Here is a 27,650-nt window from a genome sequence, read left to right as displayed (position 1 = left end):
AATAATCATTTGCAAAGAAAGAAAACGACAAATCAAAAATTCCTGAATAAATTAAACGCAACCCTCCATAAATAAATTAAAATCCTAGAAAGAGCCATTTAATGCCATTTTCGGCCCTTAAAAATTAAAATTTGAATGGTTCGGTACTTTCTTGACGTTTAAAAAATCCCTACGTTCCTTCTTGGGTGCCCAATTACTTTCCCGCCAAATTTGGTCATGATCCGCCATAAACTGGATTTGTATACTGCCCTCCTAAGCCTAATGGGCGTACCTCAACTTTTTTTGCAATTGCATTTTTTCGTTGCTAAGGAATGTTTGAGAGGTAACCCATCTTTTTCCTAAGCCTTAAGGCTGTGTCTAAATTATAAACTGTCAAACATCACTAACACAATTTGACGTACCTCAAAAATATTATTATTTCCTTAGCTGAAAACAGTATCTCAATTTCCTTAGTGTAAATGTCCGTAGTTAAAGTTTTACGTTAAAAAAAAGTGTGTGCAAAATTCAGTTTTATGAAATGTCGATTTGCCTAAAATTACTTTCTCTTGAGATACCCCATTAGGCTTAGGGGGCAGTATAGGGAACACACTCACATATTCTCTCTTTTATTTACATAGATGTGTAGCACTTTTACTCAAGTAAAAAAAAAGAAACTATCGATTAATATTTAAAAGGCAGTATAGTATCGATATGATATAATTTTGCCTAATATTATTATTATTATTTTTTTTTTTGTCCTTGTATCAAACCATTTATTTTAACTCTAAAGAAACATTTTATTAAGAAATGCAGTATTCAGTATTTGCAGGGTTTTTATAGTGTTACAGATTGTAATTGAGATGTTAATCTGACAGTTAAAACACTAATACAAACGATCTAAAGTGCGAAAACATCTACTTTTTTCTTGAATATCTAAAAAAAAAAAGAAAAAATTGGCTTTAAAAAAAATCACTAAAAGTTTGAGATTACCGTCAACTTTTTTAAAGACTTTTCAGATTTATGATATCTGTTTTTAAAACATTAAATAGTCAAAACATAGGCACAACTACTGAAAAAACCTTTTAGTGTAAAATTGTAGGCACATAAAGTTTTCTTCTTTTTCTTATATTCTGTTTTTTGGTATTTGACCATCTTATTTTTTGATATCGGGGGGGGGGGATTCATTTATTCCTTTTAATTCTTAGCATAGGCGCCTCCATGTGGGTACTGCTAGTCAAGAAATAAAGTTGATAATCAAAGCAGGGCTGCCAACCTTTTCTGGAAAGAAATGTGCAGTGAAAAAGGAAAAAAAAATGTGTAGTTTTAAATGTTTATGTGTAGTTATGTGTCTTAATTATCATGGTTTATTTAATCCTTAATGGGGAACAGAGGAAGGAGAATTACACTATTTTAAACAATATGCTTAACTATGTAATTTAAACACAGTAAAATTACTGCTTAATTTAGTCGAAATTACCATGCAAAGTAAAAAGTCTAGCATTTAATAATTTGAAAATAAAATTCAAAGTTAATATTATGTAAGGGTTTTTTTTTACTTTTTTTTTTTGGAATTTTATAACTACATTAATGTATGCTTTATTTTCAGTGGACTTGTAATGGTGAACTTCGCATAGGTTTCTTTGCTAAAACAGATTTGAAAGCTTCATCAGAGCTTACTTTTGACTACCAATTTGAACGATATGGGTTTGTCATATTTTGTATAATCTACATATATTTCATAATAATTTTAGCTAAATTGAATGCTCATAATCTAAAAAAAATTGCTTCAATGATACTTGTTCTCAGGATTGGCAGGTTTCTGCCAAGGTGGTTAAAACCACTGGTAGAAATTGGTTAAAACTGATGTGACAAAAACCTTTTGCTGCCACATTTGTGGCAAAAACTGAATAAACAGAAAATATCATAAAAGTGGTTATTAACATTTCATAGATAATGTACCAGGCAAACAGTTAAACTTTAAACATGGTACAATGTAGTTAGAATATTATTACCATTCAAAATCAAGCAGATTCTCTCAGGACCGGCAGAACTAACGGGTTTTGTGATCAAAGAACAAGAAAGATTTGTAAAACTTTCCTTTATTACTTATGAGTCATTCTATGTCACGTGACCTCGTGGTCCCCAACCAACTATTACTAATTTGGATGAAATTTCATAGAGGTGCAGAGATGCCTTTTTGACTAACCTAATGCAAATTTTAAATTTCCAAGATCTAGGATCCCCCCCCCCCCCCCCACACAAACACACTAAAAAAAAAAAACTTCTCACAGATCAGCTTTTTGTGACAAATTGCCATGTTTAGGCAAAAGTATCTGAAAACCTTAGCCTAAACCTGGCTGGAAGCCTGAAATTATAGGAACTTAAAGTACGTTTGGTTGGTAATACATTCAAGTATTTTTGTGAGTTTAATCTCATTCGATTTTGTGTAGCATGCATGTTAACTCTTAAAAAGCGTGGTGGGTAAATTTTTTCCTGGATTAAAGGTTGTCATAAAATATGAACAATAATGCCTCGTCCTTCATAAGTCTACTGACGAAGTATTTGTTTTTAATAGGTTACAGTTGCAGAGCTGACATATCTATTTTATATTGTCATCAAAATGGCCATCAAAATCCTTCATATGAAAAATTGCCTGTTTTCAATGTGGTGTAGCTCAAGTTTGTTGCCTTGCATCTTTTCGTTAGTACCATTAGAAAAGACAGACTTTTTCCTATCAAAATATTTTTTTTCCAATGGTGTTCTTTCAGATAAGAATGGAAAAATGAGTTTCAATACCTGTGGATTGTTCACATGAAAATCTCATTCTACAAAGTATAACAAATGAGGATTGCAATGGGAATCGGTTTGTAGTGATTTTTCAACTATTATTAGAAACAGTTTTTTGTTCTTTTTAAAAGTTAGTTTGCAAATTAAATATGATAGAAGCAAAAAAATTTTGTTCTGTAAACAACTGATACAACAGACAGAAGAAAATATTTTTCTGTTTCTCTCATATTTAGTTTGCAAACTAAATTCAAAAGAATAATAAAAAAACTTTCTGATTGCTAAGCAGTTGGTAAAATTACTATTAACCGGTTTCCATTGCAATTGCCATCCCTTATGCACTGTTGAATGAGCTTTTCTCATAAACAACAGACAGTATTTTCAGCCCATTTTTTCATCCTTAACACCATGAAAAAAAAAAAGAAGAGAAAAACAGCCTATTTTGTCAAGAAAAAAATCTTTTTTCTAATGGTACTATTGAAACAAAGATGCAAGGTCACAAACTTGAAATACAATACCTTGGAAACAGTCGATTTTTGATGTGAGGAATTTTGATGACCCCCTTTGAATGGCAATACCTTTTACAAAATCAATACTCATGATCTGCAACTGTAACACATTAAAAACAATTAATTTTGTCCATATGAGCTTTTGACTTATTTTTGTTCAGAATTTATGACATCCTAAAATTAAGCAAACAATTTCCCCATCACACTTTGTCAAGAGTTTACATGCCTGCTACACAAAAACTGATGAGTTTAAATTCACAAAAATACTAGAATGTTTTGACAACCTAGAGTACATTAAGCTCTCAAAATTTTTGGCTTCCAGTAGGATAAAATTTTCTGCAATTCATTGTGACATATGGTATTTCAAGCTCATTTTTTCATCCTTTCTGAAAAAAAAAAGACCTCTTTTGACAGGAAAAATAGTTTGTTCTTTTTAGTGGTACTAAAGAAAGATAAAATTGTGCTACATTGTATAGAAATCAGGCTATTTTTCATTTGAAGGAATGATGGCCAATTTGGGTGACAATATATTTTACAAAATCAATACTTGCACTCTGCAACTGTATTACATCAAAACCAAGTATTTTGACTAAAGGAATAATGAAGTATTTTTGTTCAGAGTTTATGACATCCTAAAATCTAGAACTGTGCTTTTTCAACAATTTACATGCTTGCTACACAAAAGCTGATGATCTCAAACTCTCAGCAATACTGGAATATATTAACAGCCGAAAGTACTTAATGTTTTCAAAATTTCAGGCTTTGAGTGTTTTTTTTTTTTTTTTTTTTGCAATCTTAGCTTAAACAGGGTAGTTGGTTCTTTTTTTTAAAGCTGATTCACCATTTTAGAACACTGTTTTGATAGATTCCAGATCTTCAGGATTCTGATCCTTGGGGCTGAAAATTTGAATGAGTTAGTTTCAAAAGGATCTCTGCACTTCTATAAAATTTCATCCAATTCAGAGATGGTCAGATGAAGGTGATTTGAAAAATCAGGTCAGTTGTCAGGGAATGACTAGTATTTTATTAAACCGGTCCACCATGTAGCAGCTGGGGTAGTTATAAAACTTGACTGGAAAAATATGTTTCAGGAGACAGGGCCGACTTCTTTTGAGAAGGTCTGATATTAGATACAAAATTATTTTTACAGTGATGAAATAGAGTTACATGTTTGAGTTTATTTAAACTCATGTCATTTTTTAGGAGACAAGCTCAAAATTGTTTTTGTGGGAGTGATTCTTGTACAGGGTACATTGGTTTGACAAATGAAATTACTGTTGATGTAAATACCAATAAAAATTTTACTAAGAAGAAAAGATTAGAGGAAAAGAAACGAGAAACATTCAAAGATTTAATGGTAAGTACTCTCAATTGAAATTTCTTCATTTTTGTTTTTATGTAATTTTAAGTACGGCTATTGTTAAAGCTTATTACTTATCCATTTATTCATTGTTATTAAAAATTTTAACTCCTTTCATTTTGATATAATATCCCTCCCAAACATGTTAACTTTGAACTTTTTACATTTCATATTTTGTATAGTTTGCTTTTTTTTAATTAAGTATTTACTTATTAAAAATGTAAGAGTTTTTTAAAATGATTTCTTAAAAAATAGCTTGAAATATTTTTTTATACATTGTTTGTATGTACAGTAAACCCTCAAATATCGGATAGTGAATTATCTGTAGCCTTTCACACTTTCAAAAAAGATTTTGTTTTTCGGTTATGATTAACTGAATGTAGACAAATGCAAATATTTTATCTTAACTAATGCAAAATCTATTTCTAGACATTCCTATTTTTTCCTTCCCTTCCAGCAACATCAAACCTTCCATGGCCACCAAAACCTGACTATTCAAAACCTGATTTTTAGATTTACCCAATTTACTGCTTTAAATCGACACTAATTACTGATTTTTAGATCTACACGACTTTCATGCATGATTGAGCGTCTGGACCAGTTCTGTTCAAAAAATTTCCATTCCCTCCCCTATGCACTTTTACTGTAAGCTAGCTTGATCTGGTTCTGTTAATCTGTTTGCACCCTTGGTCGTGTGTGTGTGCAATCTATTTGCAATACTGAGTGATCTTTTTTTAGTTTTTACATGCATTTTTTATACACTGTTAAAATTTCAGCTGTAGTTTTAATGTATTCAAGTGTTATTGATCTTTCTAAAGCTATTGCATGCATTAAGATCGTTTTTTACTTACTTAGCTGACTGTCCGCAAATTTGGTTACCAGCAGTTACCAAGTCCACCATATTCCATGGGTATTCGGGAGTTTACTGTATTATTAGCTATGTCCACGTTTTTAGTAAAATCTTTAAAAAATTAGTGGTGTCGGCCATTTTCTAGTATGTGCTCTTAGGTACAAAAAGGTTGGGTAATGTTGTTAGGTATACTTTGATGCTACTGGTCGAATTATAGTTTTCTTTTCAAAAGATGGCATAAGTAAATTTGATTATTGCAAATGATGGAATATAATATCTTCTGTAAAAGCTCAACTGCCCAAAAGATACATTCTTAGTGCTTAATTTTTCTTTAAGAAAGAGGTATTAAGGTAAAGCTTTTGCAATTTAAAAAATAATGAAAGTAAAGAAAATGTGATTGGGATTTTGCTGTTATAAAAGAAGAAAATGATCAAACTCTGGTTTCTCAGAAACTTTTTGAAGACGCTAATAATACATTGAAAATAATTCTTAATAAAGAGAATTTTGCAGAAGAAAAAATTGCACAGAGCATGATAGAAGATGTAATAAATTCAAAGAAAAGGAGAAAAAACATAAAATTGTGATCACTCTTGAAAAATAACAAAAGAGAAGAAAAATATTTTTTTAAAAAATAACCTTCTTAAAGGAAAATTATATAACTTTTGAACCACACACACACACACACAATAGCTCCCCCTCCCATGAATTACCTACTTTTCGTATTTGTTGTACATTGTTGGAAAGTTATTTACTTCTTTTCGTTACTTCAGCAATTTTTGTAGCATTTTATCGAGTCATTATGTGTACTCAAATAAATTTTGAAGACTTAGACATGGTTTTTATTGATTGATTTATTTTTCTTTTCAGTGGATCAATTTTACAATATGTAGCTAATTTATACACTCATGCAGAGATGATGGCAAAAAATTAATAAATAAAAATGTTCACATAAAAATGAACTAAGTTCTATATTAGCAGGTGTAACTTAATATACTCATTATTATACTTTTTTAAAATTAAGCACAGATAATTCAAATTAATAGAAACATTTTAATAAAATTTTTATCTGGGAATGCACAATAATACATAGATATCATAAATTATGCCAAATTTTTGCTAAAATCTGTCATGTTTCAAAAATATAATTGTAGCATGGCACAACACAAAAAAAGCCCTCCATTTAACTCTGTTCCTAGTTTTGGACTTGCTCAAATTCATGCCACAAATTTGTTTTCAGATGCATGCACTGCAAAACTTTGGCTCATTCTTCAAAAAGTGTAACTTTTCTGTCACATGCCTTTTACAATAAAAACTTTAAGGAACAATTCATTTAACAATGATTTCTAATTTCATCAAAAATATATCTATTTAGACCTGCCAACAATTTTTTAATAATTTTTATTTTAGTATATTTTTGGTTCATAACATGTGAATTCTCACCTCCGTGGCATGTCACACACCTTGTGTGACTGTTTATGTTGCTTAATAACTTGTTTAATTAAAAAGTATGTACTTATTTATTGATTATTCCTTTCACAAGTGTCTCAAATACTTATTGTTTTAGTATATTTACTTTTTAATATTGTGTTTTAGTTTGTTTTAGTAGGATAAGAAATCATGTCACACAATACATTCTCACCTCCGTTACCTAAACACAAAATACCATTACTCACTAACATGTGGCAGTAATGGTCAAATTTTATTTTCCATGATACATTTATTTTCAGCCATAGTTGAAGTTGTCAGATTTTCATCAAAAAAACAAAGATTTTGCTTCAAGATTTAGTATGGTTATTCTGACTTCTCACCTTCGTGGTTTTAAATTTCAGGGATGTAAATTAATATAAAAAAAGAAGTGAACATGTTTTCATGTGCTTAACATGTGTAGATTGTAGCAACGAAGAAAAAAAAATCCCTGAAAAATATATCTATTAGGCCTATATTAATGGAAAATTCCTCACCTCCATGACAGACCTTATCAGTGTCATTATTTCTGAGGTGAAAATAAATGATGAAGGTGAAATACATCAATAATAGGCATTCTACCGAAATTATAAGTTGCCAGTATATCCTCAAATTTACTAAATACTATTTTTTAACATACATTTGAAACTACTAATTAAGTTGTACTTTAATTAAAAGAACTTAATATTATATTCCCACTAATCATTAAAATAGCTGATTGTTTGCACAATCAACAAAATTACTACTTTGATATTAAATTGGTCTCGATTTTTAAATATTAAAAGTTTTTTTCTTTTGTTTTTTTCTATGAACAAGGCATTTTTTGATTTTTTTATGAGTAAAATATTTGGAACTTAGCTGGGCCATTGTTTATGGTTACTTCTAGTAGGTAACACTTTCATGTAAGAATGAAAAAAAAAGAAAGCAAAAGGTTTTGAAATTGAAAAATATTTGCATTCAAAAGTTACGTTTTCTGGAGACTGACCCAGTGGCGTAAACTTCTGTATTTAAAGAGGCTAGTTTTGTTGCCAGTGAATAAATAAAGGGGCCAATCCAGAATCTTTTTCTTATTGACAATTTTTGTGAAAGTTTAATATCAGCATTTTACATTTGTGATTTTTTTTTTTAAAAGTCAATATGCTAGTTTTAGTTGAAAAAGCACAGTTATGTCTATTTTTTTTATATTTATGATAATTTAAAAAACAAACATTTCATAGAAGTCGTATTTGAAGATAAAACACATATTCGGCAAAAGGGAATGAATGCATACTTTACAGTGGAAAATTTCGTTGTCAAATTTGAAACTGAACAATATGTTTCTATTTCAGACACTTTTGTTTTTTGCTAAAAATACCAAGGGAACAAAAAAAAATCCTTGTATTTTAGTAGCCCAGTAAGCTTTGTACTATACTATTCAGGAAAAAAATCAGAAAAGTAACTGACTAGAGACAAATGCTAATAGGTTGTTACACAGTAGGGTGGATCGAAAAAAAAACGAAATTTTGAATCTTAATTTAGAATACCTGAAAAAACCGTGCACGTGTAAGTTCAACACACATGTAAACTATTATCAAGTCTGAACAACTCTTCGAGGGTCCTACCACGGCTTGAATTTCTCCTAAAATTGAAAAAAAAAGGTCAATTTTCCAAAATTTTTATGAAAATACTAGTGCTTAAAATTTTTGTTATAACACGGTTAAAATGCTTCCTTTGAACACTCTTTTCATGTATCTTCACAATTATTTAGTCTTTGCACCATTAAGTTCGCACATAAGCCGTTAAGTTTCACCGAAATCTACCAAAAACTGACTTTTTTCAAACTTTTTTGCACATTGCAATATTTCTTCTTTTAAAATCCAGTTTTTTTTTACAACACCTATACAGAATGCAGTTTTAAATGGAAGTGAAGTTAAACTTTGTTACATTAGCAGCCCAGAATCCACTAAAAACAGGTGGCTGCATTTCGAGTTCCATTCTACCTTTTCCATCTGCTGAGCCACATGTATTAAGTATAAATTTATTATTCATTTTACATTAGAAGTAAACTATCAAAATGATTTAGTTGTATTAACTAAAAAAACATAGAAAGAAGTGCAATGGTTACAAAGAATGTATATTCACTCACACACAGTCGCTCTGACATATAAGCATCAATATTTCACAAAATGAGGGACTTGAAAAGTATCAGTTAGTTAAAGCCAGAAAATAGTCGGTTCGTCACATCCATTCATGAAACCTCTTTGAAATTATTTTTTGATTCAAACGATGACATGATACTTTGAGATTTGATTTTTGCTCTTATGAAGCCATCTCTTGCCGATTGACTAATCACAAACAAAGAAGCTTCTGTCACCATATTAGCACAGCATTCCACCACCTGAGTGTGACAGGGGAACTAAACGAACGCAAAATTGGCGTTGGTGTTTTCAATCTATTGTTGAAGACTTTCATTGGATATGCCAGCTAAAATAGGAGAAGGGGTGGCAGTTATTGCACATTCTTGCCGGTTCATAACATCCGAGTAGTCTGATGCATTAAAGTTAATCCTTGAATTATAGAATTCTCTTATTTCTTCATGAACAGAAGCCACTTGTCTGGCCTTCAAAATCTTTGCAAACCCAGTTCTCTGATGTACTTTGTTTATCAGTGATCACTGTTAAGAGAATATTTTCCGGGTGGCAAAAATAGGCATTTCGTTGAATGACAGGATCAATAATTTTTTCAGATTTTCACTTACGTAAGGAGATGCTGTAATAGCACTGATGAGGAACAGCAAATTTTTGTTTCAATTCCTGAAGAAGAACAATTTGCCGCGGCTATACTCCCGCTAACAGAGTCATCAACATTTTTTGGTGTTGATGTCACTTCAAAAGTGAAACAAATGAGGCTTTCTCTGCCAACACTATCAAGAGTGTGCTACCAGTACGGCATTTCTGACAGATGTGCGATGTGCTGCAGCAATTGCTTCAGGAACATTACAGAATTTTGGTACTGTCAAATAATTATCGCTCTAAAGTCGTTGATAGGAATAAAATTCGAAGACAGCGACAGAAGTGTCACAGGTGTCACAGACGAAGTACGTGCTTCTGTTCAAAACCTGCAAACTAGAAGTGAAAGGGTTTGAAAAGTACATTTTTCGATAACCCAAAAGACAAAACTATGACAAAAAGAAATGGTTGGAGACAGATACCATAGAAGAACCATAAGCGAAGAATCTATGGTTGAAAAATCCAATTCTCTTTATTTGGGTCATGTAATGCCGACTTCTGGAATGGGAAAACATGTCGAGACAGCTATGTGATTTTTGAACTGAAAATTTGTTTAAGCCTTAAGGATATTTTAGTTTTTAGCTGTGATGGCACGGCCACGAATACCAGAAAAAAGAACGGTGCAATTGCGGTCATAGAGAATAAAATTGGACATTTTGTCCCATGGTTAATCTGAGAACTGCATACGAGCAGCCTTTGCGTCACCTGTTTACATTACTTGATGGTGAAACTGATGGTCCATGTGAATTTTCGCGAGACCAATAGGTAAATTGCTAGACAGGTGTGACAATTTACCACTGGTCCAGTTTGAAGCAATTACGCTCCTTGTCGTAGGTGCTGGGCTGTTAATATAATGAAGTATAATTTCATTTCCATTTAAAACTGCATTCTGCACAGTCATTGCAAAAAAAAAAAAAAAAAAAAGAAAAAAGAACTTTAAAAGAAAAAATATTGCAATGTACAAAAAGGCTTGAAAAAAGTCAGTTTTTGGAAATTTCACGAAATTTTACGAACTTGTATGCGAACCTAATACTGCAAAGAATGTAAATAATTTTGAAGATAAATGAAAAACGTGTTAAATGGAAACATTTTAATGGTATTAGAACAAAAATTTTGAACCTTATTATTTTCATAAAAATTTTGGAAAATTGACCTTTTTTCCTATTTTTGGAGAAATTCAAGCCTTGGTAGGACCCTCAAGGAGGTGTTCAAACTTGATAATATTTTACATGTGTATTGTTCTTACGCATGCACAGCTTTTGGTGGGTATTCCAAATTAAGATTCGAAATTTCATTTTTTTCGATCCACCCTATTACACAGTCACTAGAAATGTGGCAAATTTAGCTAAGCCAATTTTACAGGTGCATACAAAAAATTCACAAAAAAAAGGGACTAAAATGCTGCAAGAATGTTGAATGTATACAATGTTTGTTAATCAGTTCTGCATTCTGTTTCAAAAATAATAATTTTTGATGAAGGTGTCCTTTTTATTACATAAATTTTGTTAATGTTTCGATTTTACTGGTAGGGCTTCTGGAAAAGTGGTATTTATAAATGAAGTCCAATTGATCTGTATTGAACCTTGAAATTCTCAACTAGAAGGATAACAATAAATATTTCATAAATTAGTTTTTAAAAATGTTTTTAAAAGTTTTGCAAAAATTTTTTTAAATTGTCCTGTGTTAATTCAACAGGTTTCAAGGGACAAAAGTAGTCTGCAGACCACACATAGGTTGTGCATCCCTGTTTTAGAAAGTAAATTACTTAGTACTGATTTTATTAATGCTGCAAATTGAAAGTAGTTCTTTATCTTGCATTTAAAAACACATGCGCGAATGATGGCAATAATAAAATTAAAAGTTTATCAGTTGAATTAATAAAAAAAAAGAGAAGAAAAATGTAAAAATCAGTATACTTATGACGAAGAAAAAAAGTATAGCAAATGTTTTCAGTTGTTGTAGTTCTTATAGTTCCACTCAACCTAACTGGATGTTGCAACTTAACAGTCATTCTCATCTACTACACTTTTGTCAATTTTTTCAGGAAAAATAAGTTGATTAAAAGTCTTTGTTTAAAAAAAAATATTTCAAACTCTGGGAAATCCAACTTTGCATTCTATTGGACCTACATTATGGATAACTCTCTTTTCTGATGTAAATCTTACTATTTTACTACTACTACTACTTTATTACTACTGCATTTTTTTTAAAAAAATCAAACAAGGATAATCTATTTCATCTTCTTGAAGCTCATTTGGCTGAACAGAACATAATTCATCAGTAGAGTTAGTTTATGTTTATATGTTTGAGGTGTTATGTATAAATAAAAACCCTGAATGTGGTTACAAGTGCAAGCTGATATGTTAATTATTTAGCAGATTTACTGCAGTGATTGTTTATATCTATCACTTGTTATACAATGTTTAATTTTATTATGTTAACATGGTTTTGAATATTTAAAATTAAAGTCAGCTAAGTAAGCGACAGTTATAATGTTTTCATTGTGTTTATATAGTTATAGGGATACTTGATCCCTGGGATCATGCATCCCTGAAACGAAGGGATCAAGTATCCCTAATATGAGATTTTTACAAACAAATTTGTTCCACTATTAACAATCAGTGGTTGTTTACTAAAAATATGTTTTAATTATTAAAGACTCTTTTCTTGAAAAAATTCGAATTTGTCGTCGTGATCCGACGCAAACCAAGTTCTCTAATGACGTTTCGATCATCTGCATTCCCCAGTGGATTTTTTTTTTTTAGATTTTCAAAGTAATCAGTGCAAAATTACTGTATTGCAAGATGATCCAAATGTCATCAGAGATCCTGGTTTCCTTCGTAGTATGTTGGTAAGTTCAAAGAAGTTGATTGGACAGCAAAAATTTAAAATTCCAAATTTAAATTTTGATGCCGAAAGACAATCATGAGCTCATTGATGGGCAGAAATGGAAAAACTTGGATCTTCTGCTTACAAATATGGAATTTCAGATAAAACTTTGAAAGAAATGGTGATCGATGGCATACTGCATGATTTCCAAACTCTCACATTATACGAAAGCAGTGAGACGTTGCTTAAAATTAGATAGAAGCATCAGCCACAGTTTGTTTTCTAACCAAGAGAGATGGATTTATTAGAGTCAGATTAGAGAATCCAGAAATCTTACCTCACAATATATCACTAAGGCCAAACATTGTCAGGAGTCAAGATAATAGTACTCGTCAACCTATATTTTTTTGTATGCAATGTGGTTACAGTTTGAAACCTCAAAAACTATTATATTTATTTATCAACTTCTTTTGTTTCAAAGAGAGATTAATGTGGTCTGTTTAAAGCTTTATTTATATTTTATAGTTTTTATGCTTATTTTGCATTTTGAGTCAAAAATTGTACGCTAAGTGGAAAATCAACTTTTTTTTTTGCTACGTTATTCAATTTCAAAGCATGTGTAGAACTTTAAAATATAGTTCATTATTAAAATGAGCGAATGTGGTGTGTAATCTATGCAAAAAGCTTACTCTTATGTGATGTTACATCAAATTTGTCACTTTTTGATGAAATTATTGTAACATTTTCCACTTTTTATTCAATATTGGTCAACTTCAAGGCCCGAGCAGAACCTCAAGATATTTTTTTGCTGTCAAAATCCTTTTGCACAACCAGATATCTCTACAAAAGGCAACTTTTCGTTTTTTCTTTTAGCGTTTATCAGATTTTGATTTGTTTTCACTCTAACCTAATCTCCAGGGATCAATCATTTCAAAAATACTTGTTTTTATACCCATTCCACCCCACCTGCCCCTATTCCTAGTCTCCCCTACATTCCAGTAATTTTTACTTATTTATTTATTATTATTATTATTATTATTATTTTTGTTCAGTTTCCCACATGGTAACACTTTACTTCGATATTGCAAGCAGTAGAATAATTTAATCTCCCTTTAAACCAAAGTATTATTTTGCTTTTTTTCTCATTAAAACTGTAATGTACACACAGGACATGATTAGCATATCAGTATTATTAATTAGTTTAAATATTTATTAAAATCCATACCTGCCAACCCTACTGGATTTTCCGGGAGACTCCCGGATTTTTGACATTTCTCCCGGTCTCCCGATTTTTATTGAAAATCTCCCGGTTTTTATTAATCTCTAAAAAAAATCCCTCCATTTAGGGATTTTCTCGAAAATGAAAAAAATAAACCCCTTTAATATAAATTTTTACATCGTTTTAGCGCTTTTACTCCATGGTTTGAAAGTTTCCTACTCAATTTCAAACTTTAGCACATTGGAATCTGGCAACATCAGTCCTTGTTTACGTTTGCGATCTCGCTTCGCACACTCATCGCTAAGCCTATGTTGCTTAATTACCACATTTCTTCTTGTACATAAAACGACCGCTATTATCGGGCACTTTGGGCCGAAAAAAGTAAATTAAATCTTGTTGAAGACCTGAAAAAACTTGTCTATGATTAAATTTTTACAGATAATTGAAATTCTTTTTTTTCCCTAAATAACTTTTCATTCAAAAAGTATTACTTTAACTTTTATTCTTCCATTTAACATTTTCATTAATTTAACTCTGTGTATATGACTCAAGGCACTTGCATATGATTGCACTTTAAGAGATAATAAAAAAATCCCTATTTTCCCTTCAATAACATGGAAAAAAGCGATATTGCGCTACATTGAAAAAATCTACTGGATTTTTTTCTTTGAATGTTGGCAGGTATGAAAATCTCAAAGTAACATGTGTAGCCCATTAGGGCCCTGGCCTCCCAGTACCAGCCATGCAGAGTCAACAAGACAAGTGAAGGGGAAAACAGACAGATAGGTTGAGTCAGGGTTGATATACTATACACAGTTAGTTCATAAATTTAATATAGCCTACGCCAGCGATTCTCAACGGTGGTTCGGCAGACCGGCACCTGTCCACAGAAAAGTTTGACTGGTTTTTGCTCATTCATGCAAACAAATATCCTTAATCAAAAAAGATAAACAAAAAAGAAAACACGAATGTAATAATTTCCTACATGTCATCTTTTATGTGAATGTTGTGATTAACTTTCGTAGTTTTCTATGATTTTTCAGTAATGTTCTTTTCTTATGTATAATTATTACTATACTTATCTTGTTATTTGAGTATTTTTTGTAACTTTTAGCACCAAGTAATATGAAAATTGAAATATTAATTAATCCATTCATTATTATTTTGTAAAATCTGATCTCAAAACTTTTTAATATGTTTTTGGCGGGGTCCCCAAGTCAAAAGCTTTTTTTTTTCTTTTTTTTTTTGGAAAAAAAAGAAAAGAATGAAGAAAAGGAACGACCTCACTGATCAGTAAAAAAGTCTTTTTTACCGGTCCTCAAATACAAGGTGTCTATCTCTCTTTCTCTCTTTTTTTTTGCAGAAAAAAAAGAAAAGTAGAAAGAAAAATAAGAGGGGGGAAAAGACATCGTGTTTTTGCAAATTTTTTCAAAAGCTCTTGCCGGTCCGCAAGTCAAAAAAATTACAGGAACGCTGGCCTACACCAAACAGTGCTCAAATTGTGGCCTAAATGTTGCTTACAATCCGCCAAATCCTCTAAATGTAATCGAAAATAATTTTGAAAACAAAATCACACAAAAATTAAATAATGCACTGAATTTCAGTAAAGGTCTCACAAATGCATAATTTACATCAAAATTTAATCTTAAAAAAATAAAGGAATAATGAAAAACTTTGCAGTTTCCATTTACCCCAGAGTAAAGTATGTTGTTGTCTTGTGTCAGGCTGTCAATTTGGGGTGTGCTGCTTCACTTTTCCATCTGTACCATAATTTGGTGTAAAGTCCGACTTCCACTGCACACGCATGCCATAAGGACCATTAACAGCACAACAACACATTCGCACACAGGAAGAACAGGAACAGGAGAGAGTACATCCATAGCCGAGCCGGGATTCAAACCCGGAACTTCCCCATACATTATTTATGTGGCAAATGGAATTACCCAACTAACTGGGAGGGTGAATTTCATAAATAAATTTTTTTAGTAACTTTTCACTTAAAAAGTAAAACTTATTGAAAGAAAAATGTGTTGACCTTTTTTCTGGTGTGGTCTTTAAACAATGATGATGGCTACACAATTGTGTGGAAACTCTCATTCTTCACTCAACAACACTGTTTAGTTTCATATTCATATATTATCAGAAACGTAAAAAAACGATTATGTTTCTATTTACCCCATGTTTCCTTTTATCCCAACGGACCCGTAATATTAAAAAAAAACTCTTTTGAATTTTTGGGAAGCAGCATTTGAATTCTTGTCCCAAGAGGTTGGTAGGTATGCATAGAGAAAAATTTTATGTTTTGGATGCAGTGACCTTGATAAAGGTACTACAGCTTATTTGATATGGATGTTGCATGAAAGAGTGATTCATATTTTAATAAGTAGTATAATACATATATCAGTTATTTCATTACTTTTTCAAATAGTTAGAAGAAGAAATTCAGAAACTGTGTGACAATGGAGGATTACGAAATAAAGATGATGTTCTTCTTCTGTCACGGTTAATGGTGCGAGCAGAAGACGAAGACTTCCATTCCCGTGTAAAACTTTTGGATGTAATTTTGGTATGGTCTTTTATCAAAATTATTTTTATACAGTAAAATGATTAAGATTGTGTTTGGGTTTTTCTCTTTCAAGAAATAAGCGTTGTTTTCTGAAAAAATTCAACACTTCTGCAAGAATCGACTGGATAAAATATTATATGATTGCAAAAGATAAGAACTTTAAGTAAAAATAGGGTACCAATCCAAGATTTTTTTTCCTTTCACATCATTACCCTTATCTGCCTCTACAGTATTTGGGCAATCTTATTTCGCATGTTTTTCTTACCCATATTTCTTAATTTGATATCTATGTGGATGACAGCAGCCCACAGAATGATTGTTTGCAAAGCAGCCTTCTTGAACCTTTTAATATGCTTAAACAACTAATATCGTTAAACATTATAACTGACTGATTATGATACATTAGCGTTATTGATAGTTTTCTATGATATGACATCATAGTTACAGTAGTTTTTTCGTAGGTGTAAGTAAAAATTGTATTGAAGATAATAAATACTAACTGACACATATGAAGCATTCATGCTAAAAATGTTTCTCTTAAGTTTTTCAGAAAAATACTTAAAGGTTTACTGGGAAAAAAGCTGTGTAGAAAATTTGGAGTAGTAAACTTTTAGGTCAAAAAGGTCACAGTTGTTAGGAAAATCGACACACATGTCAGCTTACAAAGAAGAATTATTTTTCTATATAAAGAGGATTCTCTTAAAGGTTGAAGTTTTAGTAATAATGCTTCTATTTATGCTTACATCACACTTTGTTTTCTGGATCAGGGAGCATCCCTGCCACATTAATTTCAATACCTAAGGTGTTATAGACAAAATGCTTTCATTATAAAGTCACTCCCCCCCCCCCCCTGCAAAGACTCAAACCTTTGACCTTTAGATTAAACCCTTCATGACTTTTCCCTATCCTAGAATTGTTAAAATTCGGCTAATTTGATCGCTGATAACCTTCTGAATTTTTAAGATATTGAACTGAGTTTTATTATGAGTTTAAGAATCTAGTTGGGTTTTAGATTGTTCAAGTTATAAATTGCTATCTTTCGCGCATGCACAGTGAAAAATATATTGCTTCAAATGTTCATATTTTATCAAATTTTCAAAATTTTAACTTCAAATTTTAGCATTACGCTTCTGTTGTATTGTGTCAAGTTTTATGAAAGTTTGGTAAGCTTTGATGAAAAAACGTTCAAATGAAATTCATAGTTTTGAAAGAAATACTCATATCTTTGTGAATATCAGTGATATTTGCTTAAAAATGTGTAAAATAATTTGACATAGTCAGCTAACTAATTTCTGAAATTTACAGATTATTCTCAGCTCTATACGATGAATGAGGATCAAACACCATTTTTGTTTTCCTCAATCTGTTACTGATCCCCTAAATGCAAGAGTAATGTAACTTTTATTGGAAAATGACTGTCACATACCTTTTATGTAACAAAAGTTACAAAGCAATTGGTCTTTTATTTCTTGAGAAATCCTTAAAAATGTGAATATTTGAAAGTGTCCCGATACTTTTGGTCATATAGTGTATTAATCCATCTCTAGTAGTCGATGAATATTTTGTGCCACTTCCCAAATGCTGACACCGACAAAGTTATTATTGTTACTACACCGACAACCTTATTGTTGCTATTTAGTTATTAGTTATTACACCGACAACTTTATTATTGCTTTATTTTATGTCGCTAAGGAAGTTTTACAGTAACAAATTATTTCGATTTTCAGATTTTATTTCAAATATTTTTTTAGATTTCAAAAAATTTTCCAGATAATATAATTAAAGCACTTCAAATTAAACGAAACCTCAGACTTTTGAGACTCAGATTTTCAAGACTCTACTGTACTTTATTTTTGAAAGTCTTATTTTGGTTGGGAAATTGTTAGTACGTGTTTTGTTTTTGAGAAAATACTAATTTTCAATCAATATCACTTATTTTTTATTTATTTTCAAAATGAAACATATTTCAATGATTCCCCCCCCCCAGATTTGAATTTGATTCCTAGACAACTCAAGTCTAAGAAGCAGTAAATCCATATTTTACTATGAATTTAGTATATTTATGCATTCAATGTTTTATATGAAAGCAAAAATAAATGATATTAGAGTTGTACATATTTTTCTGAGATAGGTTTTAAAAAATGCATCTTTAAACAAGAAACTAGTCCTTAAAAAGTAAAATGAAGTCCTGCAAAACTCCTTAGTTTTAATTTTCAAAGTTGAGTATGAGCCCTATCAAAAATTGCATTCACAAAACTAATTTGTAAGGAGGAAAAATCTTTGACTTCACTAAAGATAACTTAAAATATCCTGAAAAGATGAATTTCAATGTGCATTTTAAAAATTTCTCTGGAGGTAAACACTGAAACTTGTCCGTAAACAATCTCTAATGCCACCAAAAATTGACTAAAACTGCATTTTTAAGACTTCAGTTTGGAAAACTTTTCGGGGGATGTGACTCGGTCCTCTCATGGATGTTACCTATCTTTCTTCAAAGTAATAAAGAATTTCTCAGAGTTAAACTTATCTTACATTTTATAAATTCACTCATTTCTTCTCATTTTACAAATTAAATTCCAGAAAAGGAAATTGAAGAAAGACAGGTAAGGACGGCAGCGTCAGGTCTTTGCTTGGCGTCAAAAAAAAAAAAAAAACGAAGATATGACACTGGGCAAAGGAGCAACTAAAAACCGCCATCTTACTGTATCTTGGCTTGTCTGTCTGTAACTTGAATTGTGGCTACACTCATACTAATGAGCGTTAATTAAAAGGAAAAAATCGTGAGTGATTAGGGAGGGTAGCATTAACTATCGTATTTTCCTGCATATTATCTGCGGCAGCATATAATCTGCAGGTCCTAAAATCGGCCTCAAGAAACAAAAGTCTTCGTATAATCGGCGGATAATATGACGTTTAAAAAAAAGTTTTGATTTAACATCCTTTTTTAGCAACTAAATTAAAAAACGTGAGAAGTAATAACTTTTAAGTTATAATCAAAATTAAGCTAAAAAATAATCATTTCTTCTTGAAATCGTTAATATAGTACCCTAATGACTTCAAAACCAAGAAACAAACGGTCTAATCTTGTGCAAATGAAGGCTTTGTCCGTAACTGTATGTAGTTTATTTTACACAACCTGAATCATGTAAGAGGAACATTCAAGCTATGTAAAAAAAAAATATTGGCCGCGAATGTACATTCAAGCTATGTAAAATAAACAACACACAGGCAGTGGTAGCAGTCTCCTGGTGCATCTACTGTAAATATTGCTGCTGTTGAGAAAAAAAACAGATAATCTACAGCAGCGTATAATCCACACCTCATTAACTTCACACTTTTTAACAGATAATCTGCGGATTATACAGGAAAATAGGGTAAATTATCTGAACTGAAATATTGTTGGATTGTTAGCCTGCCTCGCCTCCAACAATTTACAATGTGGCCCATGAGCATAAAAGGTTCGAAAAAAAAAGCCTACCTAGGATCTGAACTTTAAATGCAATTTACTCGAAACTTTAAATAGTCCACTTACATCCCTTTGCTTCTCACTGCCTCATTTGAACTTCCTACATTGATTTGCCTTTCCAAATATTATATTTTATTAATAGTCAGTCAACTTGACTCTCAGTTTAAGTCCAGAGCAAGTACTGATATAAATACAACTTTCAACTTTAAGAGATTGATTTATTGTGTTCTTACTATATCATCAATAGCTAATATTTTATTTCAGGGAACGTCTGAAGTTGCTTGCCTTCGACTATTTTTAGATTATCATGGACTGTCTCTATTATGGAGCTGGATGGCATATCTGACAAATCCAGAATTAAGAGCCAAGGTGTTTATTACTTTCTCTTAATTTTTTTATCCATTTTAAAGTAAATTTCATTTGGTATGTGAGTGCATCAGTTATAATTTTATGTACAATGGCAGGGGGGGGGGGGCATGAGAGTTAGCAGAGAAACACAACAACAATGGTGTTTGTTTTTGGGTTTTATAGCAGTTATTAAAGGACTAAACTGAGATATTTACTGAATTATATTGACTTTCTTTTTTTACTATCAATAAAACAATTGTTTCATACTACATTTACATCTTGTTAAAAAAATAACTTTTAATTCTCCCGCCCCCCCCTCACATCATTATTGTGTAATAGATAAAAAATGATTTTATGGTCAAATATCAAAACTACATATGTTCCGAGCGAAGAAGCATAGTAAATTATTAAGAGGTTTATTTTGTATTTAATCAGCGATAAAAAGCTATTACATTTTCTGCTACTGATGTTTAAATATTAATTTTAAAGAAAATAAGTTGAAGTATGTAGCTAAGCAAAAAATAACAAACAAACTTATTTCTCCAAAAGAAAATTAAAATAATTTATTTAAAAAATGTGAAAAAAGTGTATAAAAAAAGTAATCTAAAAGTGAATCACAATTCCTTCTGAGTTGATCATTCTTTTGGCATGTAACTGAATCCATAATCAACAGGGTTTGTTGAATCAAGGGATTTTTTAAAAAAATCATTGATTTAAATCAATTGATTTTCATTTGAGAGATTTTTTAAAAAAAATCTTTGATTAAAATCGTTGCTTTTATTTTTATAAATCAATTTTGCATTTTTAGAATGCATTGCTCTGAATTTAACTATACTGCATTTTACAATCTTAACTTCAACTGTCAAAACTGCATTGATCCTGCTTTCTGTGTGTGTAAGAGATTCTCAGACTTGCAATATTGCTCACTAAAATTAGTTCAGAACAAAATAAATATATGCAGTTTTTCTTATACAACATGACTAAGATAGTATAGAAAAGTAATTGTTCAACATATTATTTTACACTATAAACAAACATGATGATGGAAACCTTATCTGTAAGCAAAGCACAAAGCAAAATCACATCTTATATAAATATTATAACATATTTACAAATCTTTTAAAAATATTCAATATTTAGAGAACTTATCCAAATTTTAAGAGTTTAAGAGTAATCTGAATGAATTCATTAGATTAGGTTGCTTTATCATCAAGATTTTTTGCGTTCTCCCAGGGGTCTGGCCAGGAATTTTCACTGGGTCCATTTTTTTGTGCAGAATCAAATGATTTTGTAAAAAAAGAATTTTTTTTGTAAAAACAAAATTTCAAAAATTTGAGATGACTCAAACTGCATCATTGAAACTTTTAGTTGAGTTTTTCCTCTTTTCTGTTGAGTATATCATTCTTGAGAGTTTTCCTAGTATTTGGGGGGGGGGGAGATATGACATCGCTCTCTGGGAGATGGGCACTCCTCTAGTATCAATATCTATGTATCATTCTACATTGTGTTTCATTATACTAGAAATGTTATATGTATAATATTTAAAATTATTGAAACATAAAAAAGAAATAATAAAAATCAGGCAGTTGTTCAGCATTTAACGTTTTGACCCAAAACACTTAAAAAGCACAAAATTTCGTTCCAAACTTATAAATTTTGTAATTTTTAATAAAAATAAAGAGAGATTTTGTTTGTTTGCCTCTTAACCAAAGCATACTAAAACATCAAAATAATTCAAAAAAATCCCATTCACATAGCGGATGCAAAGAGATTGCAATCCTCAAAGTGAAGGCTTCAAAAATATGAAAACGGCTTGTAAAATAAATATTTTTTGTAAAATTATTTTAGACGCCTATGATAAACGTATCATTAATATTTATTGACACAGGGGAAGCAAAAATGAAATTAAACCATCGATTCATTATTTTAATTTTTTGACTCATAAAAGAAAATGGAATTTTCACTTTAAAAACTTAAAATAAGTGTTGTAACAGAAAGAGACTTTTCATTTATTTGCATCATAATAAAGCAATGTTAGCTTGAAAAAAGAATAAATATGATTCTCATATCGGATGTAAACAGATTTGAAATAAAATAGTAAATAAAATGTAAATAAATAGATGTAAAGTTTCAAAAAATTCAAATCTATATAATTCTCTTCCACTAAATAACGTTCAAACATCGCACCGTAAAAACACAAATATTGCCAAGCTGGTTAAATGATGGGAATTATTTTCTAATCAAGTCAAAATAAAGATTAACGTCAGGCGCTACGTGGCAATAATTTTAAAAGTCGGTAATGTGTCAATCTATATGAAATCATACAGGAAAAGAAAAAATGTTGCTCTCTATTTTTTGGGTAAAATTTTTTTTGCCTGTTATTTACCTGTTATATTGGGAGTCTGAAATAGTGGTTTAAAATTTTTTAAACCTTCAGAATTTTTTTGGCAACCACTTTTTAGTAGCTGCGGAGTTGACTTTTCATGAAACTTTCATTGACCTTTCACTTTACAAAAACTCTTAGAACTTTTTTTATTTATGAATGTATCGAAATTATTTAAAAACCATTAGATTGAGCAGAAAGTGACCTAAATTTCTATAATAGTTATTTTTCTCATAAGTTTCAATAAATTTGTATAACATTGACTTAAAAATAAGATTTTCCACGCTAAATTTCACATTTTTAGCATAAAAATATTAGTAGAAGGAAGTAAGACTCACTCTTACTTTTTTTCCTCCTTTAAAGATATCTTATAGAACTATTCTGAGAAGCAGCATGAAACGTCTGAAGCTAGTCCATTTTTTTATGCAGTTAGTCAAACTTGCCATTTTAGAGAAAAAATGCTAAATTTATTATTCAATATCCAAAAAGAGACTAAACAAAAATCTATAAAAATTTAACTGTATAATAGGGTGGTCCTTATTTTTGAAGTTTCAGATATTTTACGCGACGCCCCCTCAATTTGTTCCATTATACAAATAAATGATCCCTGCAAAATTTTAAGTCAATCCATGAATATTAACACGTGCCCCTAGGGCCCCCTTTTTTGAGTTTTGAAGAAAAAATTGCGGGTTTTTTCATTTTTATGTAAAAATAATTCTAACGTTTTATATTTAAAGTAAATTTGAACCTCAACAGGTGTTGCTACTTCCAGCCCGACCATTTTCTCACCTTCATTCTGTAAAATTTAACATGTTACAGCGGGTACATGTTCACCAATGGCCTTGGGTCAAGTGTACCGCTCTTCTGCGCTTTTTCGAACCAAGCAGCAGGGGAACGTTTCTTCCCATCAAGATGGCCACAAGGGATTCTATAGGCCATTAATGAATGATCTTTGACAGCAACAAATTGCCTCCTCTAGGCTTTGGGGGTGTCGATTTACAAAATTCCCTATGTATGTAATAGGTGTGGCAAATAGAGTCGCAAGGTTTCAATGCTATAAATATAAGTAATTGCAATTATATTTTAATTCGCTGTTCTTTAGTTATAAACATACCTAAATGCTTATACAATTTTTAATTTTTAAAATATAAATTTCGAAAAATCCTCGATTATTCCTAACATAAAAATATACTGTATTTTCCATAGCTAAAAGATACATTTTAAAAAAATATCGAGATCAGAACAATGTAGAAATCTATACTTTAAATTATTTTTCTTCTACTTCAGTACATAGTCCTTTATTATCATCAAATTCTTGCGATTCACAAGATTTAGAAACCGAACTGGATATCTATTTTAAACTGTTGAACTTTTGTAGCTTACAGCTGGTCTACTTCAATGCAAAAAAGCTTGACAACTATTGATATCTGCTCGCCTTTCATCACTGTTAGACAAATGCTATATTAGGGATAAAGATGTTGTTCATTTATTTACAGCCTATATAGATGCAATAAATTTGAATCCAAATGACCTAGTGATCAATGGTACATTCCTTAAGAGGGCAAGAGAAAATCTTCGAGTGGTAAAATTAAATTTCATGAATTTAAATTTAGATTTTGTAGTTATTCACTGGGATACAAAGCTACATCCAGTTGCAACTGGTAAAAGAACGCCGAAAGGATTACCGTGATAGTTTCAGGTCCTACTGTTGAACAGCTACACCGAATTCCTTAGATATTTCTTCATTTGCTTATAATATCTTATATGATAGATCTTAATTACTAACTGTTCTAGCTATAGTGTTTGATACAACGACTTGCAATACCAATGAATTTTGCATGCAATTTTTTAGAGCAAAAACTGAACGGTGATACATTACATTAGGATTGCCATCATCATGCACTTGAAATCGTACTGTAGAGTGTGTCTTTAAAGAAGTTCTTGCCTTTCTTAGTTCTCTAGATCAGATATTCAATTATTTAAGCGCTTCAAAATTTTGTTGAAAGATCTCCATCATTCAGAACTTATAACATTTCAATCAAGTACACATACCACTTAAATTCTAAAAGCCGAAGTTGATAACATATTATTTATTGTTTGTAAAAAGCGGAATTGAGAAAGATTACAGATAATTCTCATAACTTGTAATAATATTTCCTAGTGAATTTCCTCCTACAGGGATATGTTTTTGGCAACCTGGAGCTTATCCCTGAGCCACATAAGTGGCAAAAGGAGTATTTGTTTGAAAATTGTTATGTTTAGAAAACAATTTAAATTGACCTTACATGAAAAGAAAGCCCTTCAATGCTGTTTTGCAATTAAATGATGTATGAAGATATGGTTTTTCGCAGCAACCCAATTGAGACTCCTTTGAATAATATAATATGTCTGAAAAACTAGTAGCGTACAAAATGACGACAAACATGCAGCAGAAGCAGTGATTGGAAAATTTATGAATCATTTATGGTATTTAGGGGATAAACTAGTAGCTTTGTCCGTATTGGATGAAGGAATTAACTTTGAAGATAAGAAAACACTAGTGCAAAAAATGCTTGTGATAAGGAAGACGTGTCTGATGACTGTTTAACAAATTTCAGATAACTGTAGACGATTTGGAATAATTTCTTGGTAAAAATCTTCCTCTTCATAGAATCAATTACGAGTCAATAAAACTGTTTGATAAGCTACAAATACTAAAAGATTTTTTTCTATTTGATCCTGATTTACGGCAAAATGAAGGAAACTCTTTAAAGGGAAGAAAGATCGTTAAAATACTGAAAATTGTGAATGATACAACTGAAAGGGTAGCACAATATTAATCGAAGAATTTTGCAACTAATTTACTGAATATGAGTCACAAAAACAATTTATTTTACAGATCGTCCTAGACTAACAGAAAAAATACACACTATCGAGATACATTGAGAAAAGCGTACGATTAAGGAAAGTTTCTAAAGCATTATTTCATTCTTATTCAACGGAAAATCTTTAGATGATATAAAGTAGTTATAAAGATTAATTTTAGTGCTACTTCACTGTAAAAATATTTTGCAAACCTAGGAGAAACGATGTACTGAGTCTGAAGTAAAATTTTGAAGATTTGTGGGAAAATTATCAAAAGTGTTAAAGTTCAACAGCCTAGGGGCACGTGTTATTATTGACCGATTGAGTTCAAATTTTGCACATGTTACTTTTTATTATAGTGTCACAAAACTAGGGGGCGTCACTTGTTGAATTCCAAAATTTTTTTTTCCCATATAAATAAGGACCACCCTACTGTATAACTTTCATATAGTAGTAAATATGTGGTAAAAATTTTACATTTGATCCCTTGATAGTTTTAGATATATGGAGCCTGGAAGTTGTCTTAAAAATCACATTTGTTTTCATGCCAATAAATCATCATATAATGGAAAATTTATTCTACTCATTATAACAGATGCTGTTTTGTGGTATGTAAGTAGCAACAGCTATGTACATGAGAACAAATTTTCAAACAAATTCCTGTGTTCTGATAGGTAGCCAGTGCATAAAACAGGCCTAAACTTGTAAACCTAAATTTTTTAGATGAATGAAACAAATATTTATGTTTTATATTGTTTATTTTTAAAGATCAGTGTACAAATGCATACCTATCATTTCCATAAACATGCTCTTTGATGATCTTGCCTATCACACTAGAGTTTATATTCGGGATCACAATGAAACACAAAGCTAAAATCATTCTCATTAATGTACAAAACCTTAATTTTTAGTAAAGGAGGTAGACTACATGAATTGAGCTCTCTTAATAGGAAACAAAATAATATATGGAATGATTAAGTTAAAAAATGATAGATTTCTGACTCATTGCTATCAAAACAGGGCAGAATGAAAAATGTGTTCTTAATTTCTTAAAATGGAATGTGCAACGATGACAGTTACAATTTATGAAGGAATAACAAATAAACATTTTGAGAACATAACAAATAAACAACAGGAGAGTGCCATGAAAATTACGTCTCCAGACTCAGATCATACATTTATCACTATCCGGTTTTGTTTTTTTTTAATTAGCCAGTGAATGATTATATCATGTTATAAACTGTAGCTTTAAATGATGCAGATCTTACTAGTAATTATTGAGTGCATTAGTATGTTTTTACATGCTCCTTATATACTTATTTTGTTTTTACTGAGAAAACTCATTAGATATTTTTGTAAAAGATTAATTTATGTGTTAATTTCAGTTTAGTTATGTTTTAAATTGTGATTGTCCAATGTGAAATGTTATGTGGATGTTCTCAATGGTGAGCAATGTCATATATAAGATTAGTAAAGAATGACTAAGGAAGTTACTGAATTGTCAGAAGAAGATCAGAAGTTGCTAAAACTAGAATATCCAATGAAATAGATAGTTGTTTTGCAACATTTGTTTAAGCCTACAAATCTGCCTGTTGATTTAACTCCAGGTAAATCACTCTGTCCCCAAAGTGCCACAAAATTATTTGTTCAAAAAACTGAAGAAGAAAACATAAAAAATGATAAAGCTGATGACAATGAATTTAACACTAACTAAACACTGACAGTATCGGTGACAATGTGGGAAAAGCCAGACTCGCTAATGTGTCACATAATTAATCATGTGGAAATTAGAGCTTGTTGAAAAAGAATGACCACAATATGGCTATGAAAAATTTAAAGGCAAAATTTTATTAATATTAACGCAGAGTAAAATTTGTGAATACGTGAATTTAAATATTATACATTAAGTGTATAAAGATAGTTTATACTACAAAACAGAATCTGATATAAGTAGAAAAATTTTTGCATTATGATGATTTCATGGCATGAAAATAAATGTGATTTTTAAGACAACTTCGAGGCTCTATATTTCTAAAACTATTAAGGGTTCAAATATAAATTTTTTACCACATATTTACTACTATATGAAGGTTATAAAGTTAAGTTTTCAGATTTTTGTTCAGTTCCTTTTCAGATATTGAATCATAAATTTAGCATTTTTTTTACGATGGCAAGTTTGACTAACTATATAAAAAATGGACTTGCTTCAGATGTTTAATACTGCTTCTGAGAATAGTTCTTTAAGATATCTATTCAAGGGGGGGAAAAGTAAGAGTGAGTC

The 27,650-nt window shown here is 30.7% G+C and overlaps 1 protein-coding gene across 1 annotated transcript in view; it reads left to right on the top strand.

Moving 5' to 3' along the window:
- LOC129219007 (histone-lysine N-methyltransferase SETD2-like) overlaps positions 1 to 27,650 on the top strand; it is a 187,654-nt gene that overhangs the window by 45,890 nt on the left and 114,114 nt on the right. The window contains exons 7-10 of the mRNA XM_054853327.1: positions 1,586 to 1,683; positions 4,476 to 4,629; positions 16,191 to 16,328; positions 20,059 to 20,163. Coding sequence (XP_054709302.1) covers positions 1,586 to 1,683; positions 4,476 to 4,629; positions 16,191 to 16,328; positions 20,059 to 20,163 — 495 coding nt within the window. The remainder of the gene's footprint in view (positions 1 to 1,585; positions 1,684 to 4,475; positions 4,630 to 16,190; positions 16,329 to 20,058; positions 20,164 to 27,650) is intronic.

The sequence above is a fragment of the Uloborus diversus genome, chromosome 3 (assembly GCF_026930045.1).
Source record: "Uloborus diversus isolate 005 chromosome 3, Udiv.v.3.1, whole genome shotgun sequence".
In the NCBI taxonomy this organism is placed as follows: Eukaryota; Metazoa; Arthropoda; class Arachnida; order Araneae; family Uloboridae; genus Uloborus; species Uloborus diversus.
The sequence above is the reverse complement of the archived record's forward strand: the minus strand, read 5'-3'. Positions and strand labels throughout refer to the sequence as shown.